We start from the raw sequence: 18162 nt of genomic DNA on the forward strand, positions 1-18162 counted from the left end.
TCTAGAAATATGGTCTAAGAGGGCCATATTGAATTCTAGCCAGTGACCTGATTTATCTCAGCTTAGAAACAGTGGTATTCTCCACAGGAGGTAGGAGAAAAGAAAAACACAGCAATCCCCCAAATGCATTATTGTTATGGAAGAGAAGGGGATGCCCACTAAAATGGAAAGCCACAAAATATCTGGGCAGTTGAGAAAATGTAGGCCCATCCTCTGCTGCCAAAGCCTGAAGACTCTTTGCCAGGACTCCCCCTTCATTTGGCATTGCAGAGAGATGCTGGACAGAGCCTTAGCAGAAAGAAGCTATAGGGAACCAAGATACATTTTAATATTCATTGACCAAAGCTCTCCAATTATTCCTTCAAATTAGATAAATGAATAAGGAACTGGGTACCAAAGGAAGTTTTAATAAAATACCTAAAATGAATTCATAATCATCAGAATAGTCAAATAGTTGGTGAATGCCAACTATTACATTTGTTAGATATTTCACCAGTAAGTTTGAATAAACTTTCCCAAAGCCTATGCATGCTATGCATGGGAGAGCATTCTCTCTCTCTCCCTGTCTCTCTCTCTCTTTATAGTTTTCTAGAAAAGAGCTGACTCATAAGATTTCACTGCTCCAATTCCTCTTTCTAAGAATGTATATTTCAGTCTTTCTTGGCTGCTATAGAAAAGATGGAGGGTTCATCTCTAGCCTTATATTTTGGAGAAAATCATCACAAACTACAGTGTCCATTTGGTAAAAAAGAAGCTGCAGGGGAGACGAAACCAATCCAAGCCAATTATCCTTAAAGACTATGTCAAAATTAATTAGAAATTTAAATCTATATTTGCAGATACTAAAAAAGAGAAAAACATCCCTATTCTAGAGTTTAATGATCCTAACAGCCTCCTATGTGATTTGTAAGATAAGAATATTAGCTCGTGCAAACTCGATAATTTATTGAGCATCTCTGCTAGGCACTGGGGAAAACATTTTAATGTGTATTGTACATCTTCAAAAGGCTTAGAGTCGCCCTGGCTGGTGTAGCTCAGTGGACTGAGCACAGGCCTGCGAACCACAGGATCGCGGTTCAATTCTCAGTCAGGGCACATGCCTGGGTTGCAGGCCAGTTCCTGGCAGGGGACACACCAGAGGCAACCATACATTGATATTTCTCTCCTTCCCTTCCCCTCTAAAGATAAATAAATAAAAATCTTTAAAAAAAGGCTTAGAGTCTGGGTCAAAAATAGTTGAGTAATCAATTATCATACACAGAAGAATGGCAAAAATATTAAATAGAGAGGTATAATGGATTTTTTCAAAAGACAGTAGAAGAAGTGGAAAGAAAGATGAAAAAGTAAAAGAAAACAAAGAAAATACATCAACCCATGGACAAAGCCAATGGGGGTTAGGATTGAGGGTGGGTGGTGGGAGGAAGGGATGGGTGAAGCAGGAGAAAATGGTGGAAGGAAAATGGAGACAACTGTACTTCAACAACAATTAAAAAAAAAAAAACATTAGTGTACAGAATGGGAAGTGGTAGAATGACTCCCAAAATTGGCTTAAGTGCCACTGAGAGTATTCATGCCATGATCTGTCATGCTCTTTTATTGTCCACAATTACAAGTTTCACAACAGTTTTAGAAGTATGTGCCTCTCCCAGAGGTACCTACGATGTACCTGCAAGTAAGTGTTTTTGGATCTGTTTCATTCCTGGAGTTATAACTTACAAAGAAACAGGCAGTCTGCACATGTATATACCAGCAGAACTATCTCTAAGTTAAAAAAGTGATCACATATTTCAATAGCTCACAAACCACAAACATGAATCATAGTAATGTGACACAATGTTGAATAGATTTCAGAGCCTTAAGGAAAATACTAAAATAATTTTCAAGTTATATGTGCCTGTGGACAGTAATAACCACTGATCTTAAAAATATTAAGAAGCTTAAAATGTTTTAATATTCTTTCTCCTAAGCCTTAAAATAGTAGGAGTAAATGTAAATGTGGTCTTCTTTGTTATATACATGTTGTGTCTATGAAAATCAATTTAACCCTATTTCTACAATAAAAGTATGATCCACTGGAGTTTCACTCTCTTGTGAATTATGAATCATTGTAGTTCTCCAGGGACAGTTATGTCTCTAAGGTTCCTATTTTGTTTCTTCAATTTTTTTCTCAAATATCTTGGTACCTAAAGTATTTAGGAAATGTGAAGTCCACATATAAAATATCTTAATGTGTTTCTTCTACTTACTATCCACTGTTTTCTTATATAACTTGGACCAAAAGATCACCAAATAAAATGATACCAGTTCTATTTTATTCTTGGAAGATAAAACTACTTATTACCATCTTATTCCTCTGGTAAGTATCTAAAATAGCCAATTAATAGGGTTTAACCATCAGACAGAAATTGTTTTTAGAATAATGAAAACGTGTTGTCATTACATTTGTATTCCCTTGGGTGTTATTCTCTGTAGCTTATTTTAGCTGTTCTGTTTTCCAATTCATCATATTTTCAAATTCTTTACAATAAAATAACAATACATAAATAATATGTGCCAAGATTTTACAGATTTTACTCTATTGGTATGCTTTTGTTCTCCAAGCATCTTAAAATATGGGTGTGGTAAAATACAAAGAGAATCTGGATGTGAGCTTTCCTGTATGAAAAAGAGTCTGTTTTCCCTCTTTTCCTGCCACACACATTGCAGATTCCAGTTAACTATGCATTAAACAATACAGAATAGTAATTTTGAACCCAAACATCATGCCAAATACTTCTAGTGAAAAATAGTTGCTAAACGTAGCTTCATTTTAAAGTCACTGTTTTCATTAACAGTGTCTTCCAACAGTCTTGTTTCAACAGTATTACCATTAACCATGAAATTTAGCTGCTTCTGTTTATTCTTTGACTTATAACTATTACATTGCCAACTCAATTTATTTTCCCAGTTGTTTTTTATCTTGTTAAGTGTATTGTTAATAAGCTAAATGTCTCTTTATCTCTTTTCTTAGCTTATATAGATGCCTGAATTTACTTACCAATACACTTTAGACTACAGAAGCCAATGGAAAGTAGATTCAGTTCCTGATACTGGCCTTCACTCCAATCCCTATTCAAAAGGCTCATTTTTAGAAAAGAGTTATAAGAAGTACACTCCATACATTTCTCTACTTGCTACGCATTACCAACAACAGCAACAAGAAAAGTCTAGTGAGTCACAAACTAATTCAGAGCTATGAAAAAAGGATGAGTTTGATCAGAAAGCAGACTGCTAGCGCAATGAACTCAAGAATAAACTGATGTCACATGACTAGTACAATTTTACCAGACCCTATTCTTCTCACTGACATCTGCAAAATGTTAACCAAAGACCAACTGAAAATAAAAATTAAGTGTTCTTAAAAACTGTACTATATCACCACCATCATAAATAATGCTAACACATATCATTATACTCTTAGGATTCTCAAGCTAATGTGCCAGGTACTTGAAATAAAAGGAAAGATTAGACATGGTCTCTCCAATTAAGGAATATGTATCAACATGCAAACATCACTTGGATATGCTGATTTTAGTTAATCAATGACTTTACATTCAAGAATAAAAAGTTTTTGTGAGTGCCTATTTTAGACTGGGCACTAACCTAGTGATTGGGGACCAAAAAAAAGATATATATAACACATACTGAGGATAACATTAGATGTTAATTCATGAGTTATGATCAGGAAGTATGCACAGATTACTGTTCTTGACAACAGGCCAGAATTCAAAAAACAGCACCTGGCAAGAAAGACAGATGATGACACTTTCTTTAATAAGCAGACTTTGAGTGTTTCATCATTCCCTGACCAACCCACAAGGAATAGTTCTCATCTTGCTGAAGAAAACTACCATTAAGTATTTTCAAACATAACAACTAATGTCTCATCCTAGAATGAGATTAGGAAAGAAACCTCAAGGGTAAAATGACCACCTGAAAAAATTAGTTAAGATAAATGTTTATGTGCATACTGAGTATTCATGGTAAACTGAAAATTTTTTCTTAATGAAGCAGTATTCATTACATAAAGTTTTACATTAGCATTAAGTTGTATGTGATTCCTAAAATATTATCACAGTTAACTGCAACAGATACAACTCAGCCAATATTTTAAAAGTCTGAAATCCATAAAGTAGTGGATCAGATTCTCATCTATGTAACACACAATGGATTCTTTGATACAGACTTACTTTCATGTAGCAATAGAAGGGCTGATTTGACTAGACTGTGAGCCAATCATAGCACTACAGTCTAGGGAATATAGACTAAAGAAGTCATTAATTACAATTGCCAAAAGTCAAGTTTTCTATAGATATGACCAAGTCACCATGTAAACCATGGCAATGCATGTCTTTCCTAAAACTGACATCTCAAACATATAGAATCAAGATATCTCACAAATTCAAGTCCTTCAAAAATATGCACTATCCACAGTTAGCCATACTACATATATTCTTCACGTTTCTTGAGGAACTCCAAAACTTCACTCCACTGCAGTCATAGACTAGTCACTCTAAAAGGTTTCTAGTGATACAGAATAATATTGAATGTAAACTATAATTAAAATTTTTTATAATTAAAAACTATAATTTTTAAATTTTTTAAAATGAAGTGTCTAGTGAAAAAAATAACACTTGTCCATAAAAAGAAATGAAAAAAAGTGGTATGACATGTTATATATCCAGATTTCATCTAAACAAATATATCATTTTATTTTCTGAGTGATGAGGAGCCACATGTCATGGAGTTCTTTCTGCCTATGCAGTAAGTTAATCCAAAGAAAAGTATGGGAAAGGGTTGATAAACTGGTACTCAAGGACAAGACTAAATATTACTTTTCTAGGCCAATTGTTCTAAGTTGTTTCTAATGCTGATCTGTATTGCTTTGAAGAATATTATTTGACTCTCACTATATTCCAAATATAGAACAAGAACTTTTATTATATCAGGGTCTTGCTATGTAATAATATGAAATATTCAAACAAATTTAAACTTTTTTAAATGTTAAATTTTTAAATTAAAAAGATATACTAAATGCAAACCTGTGTCTTTCCTAAACATTTATCATTCATATCAAGAGTATCAGCAGTCAAGATGGAGGTATAAGTAGATACGCTTTACCTCCTCACACAACCACAAAAAGAATTATAACTAAGTCTCAAAACCAATAACACCCAGAACTGTCAGAAAATCAAAATGTATGGAAATCCGACAACCAAGGATTTAAGAAGCCACATTTATCCAGACGGGTAGGAGGGGTGGAGAGATGGAAATGGGTGGAGAGGCACAGTGTGGCATGGAGAGGCAGTGGCAGTGGTGGAACAGGCACGGGCAGTCCCACATTCACATGTGGTGAATAAAAATCAGGAGGGATACCTGGGAGGGAGCAATCCCAGCCCCAGGCCAAACCATACAGCCCATGGTTCCAGCACTGTGAAGATAAATCCCCGTAACTTCTACCTGTAAACACCACTGGGAGTTGGGGTGGTAGAAGAAACTCTTAAATTTTCAGGAAACTCTGCTCAAAGGGCCCGCATGGTCTTAAAACATACACAAACCCACCCACTCTTGGATTCAATGCCAGGGCAATAGATAGAAGGGCACCAGTTACATATGGGGAGTAGATGAAGCGGGAAAAGGGATGAGAGCCAGGCAAACCTCCAGAAGCCAGGTAATGGCATAGTCTCCTCTCTAAGCACTGCCCCCACACAGAACCACAAAGCAGTGAATTGGGTTGCCCTGCCCTGGGAAGTACCTAATGCTCTGCCCCACCTTATTTACAATTTACAGGTGCCTTTTTGAAAATATATGATGCTATTAAGACAGGGAGTCAAAGCAGCTCTACCTAATACACAGAAACAAACACAGGGAGGCTATCAAATTGAGGAGACAAAGAAATATGGCCCAAATAAAGAACACACACAAAAAAAAATCAGAAAAAGAATTCAACAAAACTGACATAGCCAACCTATCAGATGCAGAGTTCAAAATACTGGCCATCAGGATGCTCAAAGAACTCTTTCAGTACAGAAACAACATAAAGGAAACAATGACGGTTACACTGAGTGCAATAAAGAAAAATTGTATTTTTTTCACAATGGGTGTGCCCCCAGAACATAGGTGTTGCAAAAACCACCACTAAATCAAAGCCAAAATGGGAGAGGAAAAGACTCACATCAACACTGTGGCCATTGGACATACAGAATCTGACAAGCCTACCACTACTGGCCATCTGATCTACAAATGTGGTAGGGTCAACAAAAGAACCATAGAAAAATTTGAGAAGGAGGCTACTGAGATGGGGAAGGGCTCCTTCAAGTATGCCTCTGTCTTGGAAAAACTGAAAGCTGAACATAAGCATGGTATCACCATCAATATCTCCTTGTGGAAATTTGAAAGCAGTAAGTATTATGTGACCATTCTTGATACCCCAGGACACACGGACTTTATAAAAAACATGATTACAGGTACATCTCAGGCTGACTGTGCTGTCCTAGTTGTTGCTGCTAGTGCTGATGAGTTTGAAGCAGGTGTCCCCAAGAATAGGCAGAGAAGTGAGCATGCCCTTCTGATTTGCACACTGGGTGTGAAACAGCTGATCATTGGTATTAACTAAATGGATTCCACTGAGCCACCCTACAGCCAGAAGAAATATGAGGAAATTGTTAAAGTCAGTACCTACATTAAGAAAATGGGCTACAACCCTGATACAGTAGCATGCTTCTCATCGGAATGGTGACAACATTCTGGAGTCGAATGCTAACATGCCTTGGTTCAAGGAATGGAAATTCATCTGTAAAGATGGCAGTGCCAATGGAACCACAATGCTTGAAGGTCTGGATTGCATCCTACCACCAACTCATCCAACTGACAGGCCCCTGCATCTGCCCCTTTACGATGTCTACGAAATTGGTGGTATTTGTACTGTCCCTGTGGGTCGAGTGAAGACTGGTGTTCTCAAACCTGGCATGGTGGTCACCCTTGCTCCAGTCAACATTACAAATGAAATAAAATCTGTCAAAATGTACCATGAAGCTTTGAATGAAGCTCTTCCTGGGGACAATGTGGGCTTTAATGTCAAGAACACGTCTGTCAAAAATGTTCATTGTGGCAATGTGGCTGGTGACAGGAAAAATGACCCACCAATGGAAGCAGCTGGCTTCACAGCTCAGGTGATTATCCTCAAACATCCAGGCCAAATCAGTGCTGGATATGCACCTGTTCTGGTTTGTCACACAGCTCATATTGCTTGCAAATTTGCTTAGCTGAAGGAAAAGATTGAGCATTGTTCTGGGGAAAAGCTGGAAGATATCCCAAAGATTTTGAAATCTGGTCATGCTGCCATCATTGATATCGTTCCTGGCAAGCCCATGTGTGTTGAGAACTTCTCCAACTATCCTCCTCTGGGCCACTTTGCTGTTCATGACACGAGACAGACAGTTGCTGTTGGTGTCATCAAAGCAGTGGACAAGACAGCAAATGGAGCTGGCAAAGTCACATCTGCCCAGAAAGCTCAGAAGGCTAAGTGAATATTATCCCCAACACCTGCTACTTCCGTCTTAATCAGTGGTGGAAAAACAGTCTCAGAGCGGTTTGTCTCAATTGGTCAGTTAAGTTTAACAGTAAACAACTGGTTAATGATTACAACGCACTATAAAATCTTCAGAAGGAAAGGAAAATGTTGTGTGAACCGTTTGGGTTTTTTTATGCATGGCAATTTTTAAGTTATTAGTTTTTAAAATCAGTACTTTTTAATGGAAACAACTTGACCAAAATCTGTCACAGAATTTTGAGACCCATTAAAACAAAGTTTAATAAAATAAAAAAGAAAAATCTACAGGAAAAGAAGGAAGCTGGGATTCAAATCAACAATTTGGAACATATGGAAGAAATAAATATTCAACAGAACAGAAAGAAAAAAAACAAGAATTCAAAAAAACAAGAATAGTATCAGAAGACCCTGGAACATTACCAAATGTACCAACATCCAAATCATAGGGATGCCGAAAGGAGAAGAGGAAGAGTGATAAATTGAAAACTTATTTGAAAAAATAATAAAAGAAAACTTTCCTAATTTGGTGAAGAAAATAGACATACCAGTTCAGGAAGCACAGAGAGTCCCCAGTAAGTTGGACTCAAAGAGGACCACACCAAGAACACATTACAATTAAAATGCCAAAAGTTAAAGATAAGGAGAGAATTTCAAAAGCTGCAAGAGAAAAGCAGAGCCGTTACCTACAAAGGAGTTCCCATAAGACTTTCAACTGATTTCTCAGAAGAAACTGTGCAGGCAAAAAGGGACTGGCAAGAGATATTCAAAGTTATGAAAAGCAAGGACCTACAACCTAGATTACTGTATCCAGCAAAGCTATCATTTAGAATGGAAGGGCAGATAAAGTTCTTCCCAGACAACGTAAAGCTAAAGGAGTTCATCATCACCAAGCCATTGTTACATGAAATGTTAAAAGGACTTATTTAAGAAAAAGAGGAAGATCAAAACTATGAAAAATAAAAATGCAATGAATTCACAACTATCAACAAGAGAATCTAAAAAATAAAAATAAAAAAACTATCCAAACAACCAGAACAGGAACAGCATCATAGGTATGGAGATCACGTGGAAGGTTATCAGCTGGAAGAGGAAAGGGGGAGAATGGAGGAAAAGGTCAGGGATTAAAAAGTGTAATTGGTAGGTACAAAATATACAGAGGGATTTTGAAAATAGTGTAAGAAACGGAGAAGCCAAAGAACTTATATGCACAACCCATGGACATGAACTAAGGAGGAGGATTCCTGGAAAGAAGGAAGATACCAGGTGAATGAGGGCAAAGGGGGAAAAATTAGGACAGATGTAATAATACAATCAATAAAGTCTACTTTAAAAAAGAGTATCACACCAATGTATTATGATTGTGAATCTTACATATCATATAAAAATTTTCTATAGTGACTAAAAACCCTAATCTCCAAAACCAAATCTTTATTAAATCCATATTTATTAGTGTTTCTCACATGAGCATGTGAAGCCCAAAGTTTAACCGTACATCTGAGAGAGGGTTTTTGTTTGTTTTTTTTTTAACATGGTAGCATTGTCTCTGCTTGACTTGTAAAACCTAAGGTATTATCTTTTGTGATGTTAATATTGAGAAGCAGAGAAACATCTGCACTATGGACTATGTGATATAAAGAAAGACCTATGTAATAGAAGGAAAAATATTTCCCCCATATTACAAAACAAATAACTAATTTGATGTTTCCTATAACTCAAGGCATGTTAGAGTGTGCCTCAGAATGGGTTTTACTATGTTCTAACAGAAGCACCATAAAGCACTTCTAGCCACTATAACGATAAACTGATATTTCAATGTTACCTATATAACTCCAAATAGAGTTTTCAAATCATGATTCCATGCAGAAATCAGCCTATTTAAACACTTAAAAGTGTTCTGAACTTTTCTTGGACATTGAAATGTTTTATGTGCACCATGGCCTTATGTAGTGTCTATGGAGGATAATAATGGCAGGTGCAGATACTCAAATCACTGCCAATTTGTACTATATAGATAAAGAGATGCTTCTGTCTGCATATGGATATTCATAAAAATTAGGAGAAAAAAGTCAAAACTAAATAAATATTTTATATGTCAGCACCTGTCATAGTTTTGCGTGTGTGTGCTTTACTACTATTGACTAGCAGTAGTACTGCTACCCTAACCAACTTCATTAAAGAATAAAAGAAAAGTAATAAGTCATTTCACACTCTGTCTGACCATTATACAATAATAGCAAGATTTCATGCAAGGGTACAACATTATGCCCATCTGCAATCACAGTCTCTTTGCAAAAATCTCAATTCACACTTCACATGCAGCTAACCTTGTTACCATCCCTTCCTAAACCCATCAGTGTTGCAGCTGCACGTCTTCACAGCCCAACATCTTAAAATTCATCACTTTGGCACCTAAGCATCACTATAGGTCAAGATAAAGAATCCAGCCAAGAATAATTAAAGGGCACCCAGATGTTTAGTTTACTTATCTCAAGCCTTTCCTTTAACGTATTTGAATTGTCTGTGTGTACTACTTCTTTTGTAATTTTAATATATGTGCAATGTGATTATTCCAAGTGTATGAGGCCTGGAACAATACATTTCAGACTTTTTTTTTACAAGTATAGTTCTTTGTAGTTGAAATTTGAACAAGAGGCATGATAATGAGTAGGTTGAGGGAAGGAAAGGTGTTATCTCATTAAGGTAATTACTAAGACATCCTCACCATTATAGTGGTTTGAAAATGTGGCAATTAAAGCGCCCTACATGGGCTCCTGGAGACAAGAGAACAAGACAGTTCTCTTGGAACTTCTATGTTATGGTTAATGTGTGTCATGTAAATGAAAGGGTAGACTATTGCTATTTAGTTCTTTACCTCAACTCTCCGCCCTCACCCTCAAATATCCTTGTGGATTATGTTTTTTTTCCTTTAACCTGAATTTAGTTCTGATGACAGGTGCCAAATTGACAGCCCTAAAAGCTAAAGCCTTCTTTTTACCCACAGAACAGTTGGAGCATCGAAAACTGTAGGGCAGACCAGGCAGGCAATGTACTATCATCCCAATTCCGCAGAGACCCAACCTTCTTTCTCCTTCTTTAGTCAGGAAAGCTTCCTCTGATGAGGAGATTGCCAAATTCATGCCCAAAGTCAGTGAAGCTCAAAGTACATGATCAAAAAAAAAAAAAAAAGCAAGTGGTATTCATAGTTTACTTCACCACAACATATATAGGCTAATTCACACAGCTCAGTTTGCTTAGACTGAATTTGCGCTATTCACTGAAACCACTGCCTGTGGTCAGTAATTCATTTCCCTTCTTGAGCTGGTCATCTTACTCTTTCATTGCGTCCCTTCCTAATCAAGATAAATAATAAAGTGATACACCAAATAATGTAAAGAATCCATTCTCCAACATCTTGCTTTTGTGCTCACTGAAGTTTATCTATCTCAAGTTAAGGAAAACAATCTAAATGTCCAGCAATGGAAGAATAGTTGACTCTATCATGACACATTTACAAGAGAGAATATTTTGTGTCAAATATTACACTTACAAAGAGTTTGAAATAATACATAGAAGTACTGGTTCTACATGAGAAAAGCCTAAATGATATTCCAGATGAAGTGTGATAACAACTATGTAAAAATCCACAGCAATGCCCTTGCTGGTGTAGCTCAGTGGGTTGAGCGCGGGCCTGCGAACCAGAGGACCGCGGTTCGATTCCCAGTCAGGGCACATGCCTGGGTTGCAGGCTAGTTCCCAGCAGGGGACTCACAAGAGGCAAACATACACTGATATTTCTCTCCTTCTCTCCTTCCCTTCCCCTCTAAAGATAACTAAATAAAATCTTTAAAAAAAATCACAGCAAAACATTTAGAAATAATCAATCAAGTATTAGTAGTACTTGTCTTTGAGTGATAGAAGAAGGACTTTGTTTCTTCTCTTTACTCTTTGGCATTTTATAAATGTTCTACAGTGAGCAAGCATTACTTTTATAATAGGAAAGTTAATAATTTTTACAAAAGGTTTGTTTTTTTGTAGTAGGATTTGACCACAAAAAATTTAATTCCATTAAAATTGAAAGTCAAGAATCATCTGAAAAGGCTATAATACTATAGTATATCTTTCCTTCCCTTTCTCTCTATCTTTACTGGGGAAAAAATGGAAGAGGGACATGGATAAAAGAAAAAAAACACTAAGCAAATATTTTTAAAAAACTGTTGTGGAAAAAAACCTGAAGCCTAAAATAAGTAATAAACTAGATGACATTTGAGATTCCTTCCAATCCTGGGTTTGGATCAAGATCAGCTCTGCTTAAAATCCAATTACTTATTAATGTGAATATTGGAAAATAACTTTTTGCCAAATTTCTGGGCAAAACCAAGTCATGTTCTCCATAGGAACTAGATCATTTATGGGAAGAAAAGAAAAGCCTTGTAAACATGTTGACAAATAAGGGGGAATCCTTCCCGAAGTGCCCTGGAGATATACAGCACTGCTGGAAATAAGCAGTGTTTCCAATAGTTCTTTTTTTAAAAATCCTGTTCCAGAAAGTTAGTAGTAGGATTCAATAAATGCACAAGCTTAAGTCAACTTTTCAGCATTGACATCCCTCAATAGAAATGCTTGACCCATCTATCTTTGCCCCCATAAAAACACCCCAAATATATAAAATAGCAAAGTAAAACTTCAGGAGGGTAAAAGCAAGACAGGAATGGAGAGCAGAACCAACTCTGAGGACCTAGGCTTTTTTTTTTTTTTTAGCTTTTTTTCCCCCAGGCAGGCTAGTGCCTTTCTTTACTGAATTTACTCACTGACTCTTCTCACCAGATCCCTGGCCATCAGATCTATTAGCAGTTCCTGAAATGAATGCAGTCATTATTTTTTTGCTAAATGAGGTGGAAAGGTCTTAATGTTTATATCGATTCTAATCGAATTCTACCCTAATAAATATCTTCATGGGAGGACTTTGGGCATGTGAAAATAATTGTGCCTTCTACAGGGATAATTTAGGCCATCAGCCACGGGGTGGCGTGCATGGAGTTGCATAACGTCATCCCTTCGGCCCGGTCAGGGGCACAGGGTTGTAAACCCAGAATGATAACAAAAGAGGTAGAAGAAAGGGGTAACAAAAGTTTGAGCCTGGTCTTTGGAACTGGGCATGCCTGGGGAGACTCTACACTGGGTTGAAGGACAACCCCTTTCTTACCTGCTCTCTGATTGGTCAAGGCTGAGATGAGTAGGCAGAGAGCTAACAGGTGACACGAATGGGTGGGAGAACTGGTTCTTAGTTATGTGCTGCAAGATAAATCTAGAGAAGTCGGCAGAGGAGATGCAAAGTATGGATTGCCAGGCAGGAAGATAAAATGAAGTACCCCATGCCACACTTACCCATTTGTGCTTTGTATGACTTTATGGGCAAATCTATCGATGAGTAGCACTGAAAGATTGTACGATAATTACGTGTTTATTCACATATGAACGTGTTTGATGTAATGCCACAGTGTGCTCACTCAAGGTTGGTGAGGAAGTAGATATCCTTTGGAAATCTCAGGTGAATGGAAACTACTCTGTAAGCTTCCATTATTAACAGAACAAGTTTGTGGGGAATGGAGCAAATAAATGACAATTTGACGTTTTAAAGTGATTTGTGGCTCTGATACACTCTACTTCCAATGGGCAGTTCTGTCTCTTAAAATCTGGGCTAGATCTCCCCTTCCGATAGTTCTGCAAATGCCTGGTCTAGGGTAGGCAAGAGTTTGTGCAAAAGAAAATTGTGCAATCAGCTCTTTCCTTGGTACTTACCAAACATTATTTGCATCTCTCAGAAATGATGACATGCCAATTCTTTCAAATGAGAAATCTTAAGGGGATAAAAGCTTCAAATTGGATCACTAGAGATCATTTCATAGCAATTCACTCAAGGAGAAAACTGCCCAGTGAGACAGAGGCCTACTGTGGTCTCTTCACTTGGCCCACATCAGGAAACTACGCCAAGTAGCTCAGCTTCCCTGCAACAGGAGGTGAGTGGCACCAACTTTCTTCATTTTCTAATGCTCTGTCAGCCCACTGGTTTTAGAATGTAGACTCTTTTTCCGTGATGGCCACTCTGATTTTGTAGAATGGGAGTAGGGAAACAGTGTACCATCAATGCTGAATTCCTCTCTCTTGAGGCAACAGTATATATACATATTGGTCTATAGAAAACTTTTTCCCCCATTTCACCTAAGGATGTGCGCCCTGTAGACCCCTTCCTCCAGACCCTACAGGCTTTGCTGGCTACCCAATGCTTCTTGAGCTTACAAATGTGGGCAATCGATGCTGCTACAAGTCTTTACCAGTTTCTAAATTCCACTTAGCATTTCCATTACTGCTACTTTAACAAGAAAGGAAGAGGAGAGCCAGAGGGGAAATTGAGGGGAGAGGTCAACAAAAAGGAGTTGGCTTCCAAGAATTAAGGAAAAATCTGAAGGTGGCAACCATTTCCAGCCATGGGGCTTTTGGGGGGGCAGGGAGAATATGAAGAGGGCTACAGATATGAGCTCCCACCTGGGCAAAGATTACTTTATTATCTTCATAGAAAAAGGAGAAAGCTTTAGAATCCCTCCGGAGCCCACAGAGATGTGAGAGAAGGGCCCTGCTCTGCAGTCCCAGTCCAAGCACCGTTCATTAAAGCATCTGGATTCCTGTCCCGAGTCTGTGCGGTCCTGATGCGCGCATTTCTCCCTGAAACATCATCTGTAACAGGGAGCAGGAACTTGTGCCCACCAGGCTGTCCCCGAGGTGGGAGGAGTGCAAAGATTGGGCTGGGGCACACACCGCGGGAGATCCTGTACCGAGCCCGCGCAGTAGCAGGGCTTGGAGCTGGGCTAGCAAACCGCTGGCTGCAATGCTTTAGGAGTGGGCGGGAAGACCTCTAAACCGAAGGCCTCTAGACTAATGAATCAAGTCAGGCGGCCGGAGATAGGGGTGGGTGGAGGGAGGGAATGAATGAGCTCCACAAAGTGACATAGCCCTTTCATCGTAAACCAAGTTCAATCTCGCGCTCGCGAAGGCCCTCTTCTTTCATTGGAGCTCCCGCAGGGCCAGGCAGTAGCCGGAGCTGGAAGAGTCCCAGGCTGGCAGGGACGAGACACCAGGTGGGAACAGCTGTGGAGATTCAGGGCCATGGCTCAACCGAACTGCAGGGCGGGTGGCCGCCTCGGGAGCGCTTCTTCCGAGCTTCCATCCGCCGAGGCTGCGTTTCGCCGAGCAGACGCGGGGCTGCGCGAGCGGAGGAAGTGGGACTGCCCTTTAGAGAGGTTCCACCGGCGACCTCGCTGCAGCCTGGCAGCGCGGGTCTCGAAGCAGCATACTTGACTCCCCGCTCCTCTCCAATTGGCTTCCACTAAGAACTTATTAAATAGGGGCGGTTTAGAATTGATTTATTACTGAGCACTACTTACCCCGAGATCTTTTGGTTTGTGAATTATTTTATTGATCTGAAGATTTTGTTCTTTGGAATGTGACACTTTTTGGACCTATAGCTAAGCAGGAAACACTGACAGGGAGGTCGCTTTGTAATCACCTCGTTGACGTCCTCTGTGGGCACAGCGGACCCTAACCCCGCGCGCCCCCTGCGATCGCCTGAGCTTTGCCTGGAACCCATCCGCCTGGGTACTTTGCTCGTAAGTGCGCCCAGGGAGCTGTCTGTGGTGCTAGGAGAGAGAAACCGAGGGAGGGAAGTAGGGAGAGAGACCAGGAAAAGCGGAGAGGAGAGAAACGAAGAATGCCAGGTTGGCTGAGGTTGTCCACCCACCAATACTCAAACTGACAGACACCTTCAAAATTCAGCCCGAAGGAGGGGAGGAAGAAAGTCCCTTCTGAGTCATCAGACCGTCTTGAGAGAGCTAACCTGGTTTTCTAATGCAAGAGGCCAGTGACACTTCCCTTTCTCTGGAAGCACACACCCTCAATCCCACACGCTTACCCCTGCTCAGCCATGGGGCTGTTCAGACATGTCAGAGGTCAGAAGGAAGGAGCACTGGACACTGGCTATGTGCCCCAACTTCAGGGAAAGAAATTGTAAAGAGAAAGGCTGCAACTGGCTAAAGAAGTGGGACTGGACAAGGACCTAGTAGGAGACTCAAGGAGCCTGTTCCAGCGTTCACGGGGTAAACCCTAGAGAAACCTGCACTCGCCGCTCTTCCCACATCTCGAGACAACTGCCAAGGTACAGGGCAAGCCAGCTTTTCCTCTCCAAGGATCCAGAGCTATGGAGGAAAGATCAATTCCCTAGAGGCTCACTCCTGCTCCTGATTAGTCTCACCAGTGACAAAAAGTCAGTTTCTTTCCAAGTATGTTGACTTCAAGCCTTGCCTGGCTTTTTAGAAAACCAGGTAGCTCTCTTCCAGTATATTTTTGTAACCACGTGGCTTAACAGGAACTAAAGTTTCCCTAGCCCTAGGGAGAGCGTTTCAAAATATTTTTAGAAAGTTAAAAATATAGCAAAACAAACTACTCACAAGCCGCCTGTTTAAAGAGGGAAGGTGGGACTCGGCAGACTTCTGGGGAAGGGCTGCCTAAGCAGGAGTCAGATGGCAGGGAGAGAGGGGGAGGGAAGTCTTGGTTTGAGGGTAAGCGGTTTCATTTACAACAGAGGAAATCAGCTGTCTAATTTGCCATCTTGTGGGCTTTCATTTTAAGGGGTGGAGCAAAAATAAACTGACACAAGGGTGGTAGGTATATTTGCTGGAGGCATGGAGGCAAGCAGCAATCATTACTTTGCAACTCATTGAAAATTACTGGCTTGAGCTAAAATGACTAGCTGCTAGCTGAGGAGTTAACTCATTTCACACTTCCTGCAAATTTGTGCTAGGTTTGCTGGGGTTCCAAGAGCTGGTCTTGGGGTAGCAAATCTCAGAGACCTTTGTGGGCGTTTCAACTTTGCTCTAAAAGAAGTTTGTGTTCCTGTGTTTCTGTAGCAAGCAAAGATTGCCACAGAAAGACTGTTTTTGCCAGTCACCAATTTAATGAAAGGAGCAAAACAAATGGTGTCTAGTTGTAGAGTGCCCTTCAGACGCTGGCTGAAGGTGGGGAAAGAAAAGGAGCGCAGCTCCCAGGGCCTGCTTTCCTCTGGGCCCTCACAACTAACTCCGGATCTTCCGAGAGAAGAGGCCTACGGCTGTTATCTCATTCCTTGCCTTTCAGGAAAATCTGGCATTGTACTCATCACCTCCTAGCCAGCTCCCCGCCCCCAACTTTGTAGGCGCAGAGGACAAGAGGACCCATTTTAAAGGACAGGACTGGGTTTGCATTTGACTTTCAAGCAGTAGTTCGTTGATATTTGAAGTGAGAGTCACCTGCTGCAGTGCCCTTGGCATTGATGCTCAGAAAGAATGTAGAAATCCAGGACTCAACTTTTTTTCCTGGAACAACCCCCTACCCTCATCATCCAATTTGACAACTTAGAAGCAACAGGAAGTAACCAAATTTAGAAAGAGAATTGGCACTTTCAGCGGCATGGTTGTGGGGATGGTAATTCGACTTTGAAGAAAAGCAAATTTGGGAGGACTCTGGTGAGTCTAGAGTAATTTCTAGTAGCAGTGGAATATGCGGTTCATTAAGAAACATGCCCTGGCTGGTACAGCGCAGTGGATCGAGCTCAGGCTGTGAACCAAAGGGTTGCAAGTCCCATTCCTGGTCAGGGCACATGCCTGGGTTCAAGGCCAGGTCCCCACAATGGGGCATGCAAGAGGCAACCACACGTTGATGCTTGTCTCCCTTTCTTTCTCCTTCTCTTCCCCTCTCTCTAAGAGTGAATAAATAAAATCTTTTTTTAAAAAAAGAAACCTTGGTTTCTATAGATACAGTGTTTCCCCCTAGGTTGTCCATCTATGCAGTACAAGCCTTGGCAGTGAAGGGGCAGCACGCAGGCTGCTGGCTGCTGGCAGCAGATGGGTGCTAGAGCCTTGTTTGTGTTTGTGGGTTTATGTGTTTTTCCCAGCTAGGCCTGAGGTCATTTTTTGTAAGGAACCTGGGATGTGTGAACTCCAGGTCCCACTTACGTCGAAGCTGACCAGTCCCAGGACCAGTGCAGACAGAAACTCTAGTACCCCTGAGCCTTGGAAAGTACCTTCTCAGGCCCAGGAAGACCATTTTGAATTACTTCAACTTGACTATAAAACCGAGCAGCAGCTAAGGTGGAATGAGGAGCGTCTGCCGAGTGCTCTGGCATTGGGCATCCCCGCTGGCCACACCGACACCCAGTTTCCAGCCCAGCCCAGCTGCCGAGTGCACCCCAGCTCGGCCAGCTCAGCGGGAAGGAAAGGAAAAGGGGCAGTCCAGACCCTTTTGTTAGAATCAAACTAGACCAAGACCATTTTTAAAACAAATTGATGAGCTGGAGAGAAATCTGCAAAGCACTCTCTAATTAGCAAAGGTCTGATTGAAGCGCCTGAGGCAATTTCCTCCTGGATTTCACTTCTTTCTTCCCTTCTTCTTATCCCCTCCTCCCCAATGCACACACTCCCATGGCACTCTAAATTCTTTAAAATGTTTTGTAGCTCTACTAAGGTCCAGACATCAGAGAAAGTTGG

The 18162-nt window shown here is 40.3% G+C and overlaps 1 protein-coding gene across 1 annotated transcript; it reads left to right on the forward strand.

Annotated features, from left to right (window-relative positions):
* Positions 1-6131: 6131 nt before the first annotated feature.
* Positions 6132-7568, forward strand: LOC118986515 (elongation factor 1-alpha 1-like). Its single transcript, XM_037045471.1, is given in 2 exon segments — positions 6132-6756; positions 6758-7568. Coding segments are annotated over 2 exon segments (1374 nt in total). The 5' UTR covers positions 6132-6193.
* The last annotated feature ends 10594 nt before the right edge of the window (positions 7569-18162 follow it).

The sequence above is a fragment of the Sturnira hondurensis genome, unplaced genomic scaffold (assembly GCF_014824575.4).
Source record: "Sturnira hondurensis isolate 20B ecotype Veracruz unplaced genomic scaffold, ASM1482457v3 Scaffold0004322, whole genome shotgun sequence".
Classification (NCBI taxonomy): domain Eukaryota; kingdom Metazoa; phylum Chordata; class Mammalia; order Chiroptera; family Phyllostomidae; genus Sturnira; species Sturnira hondurensis.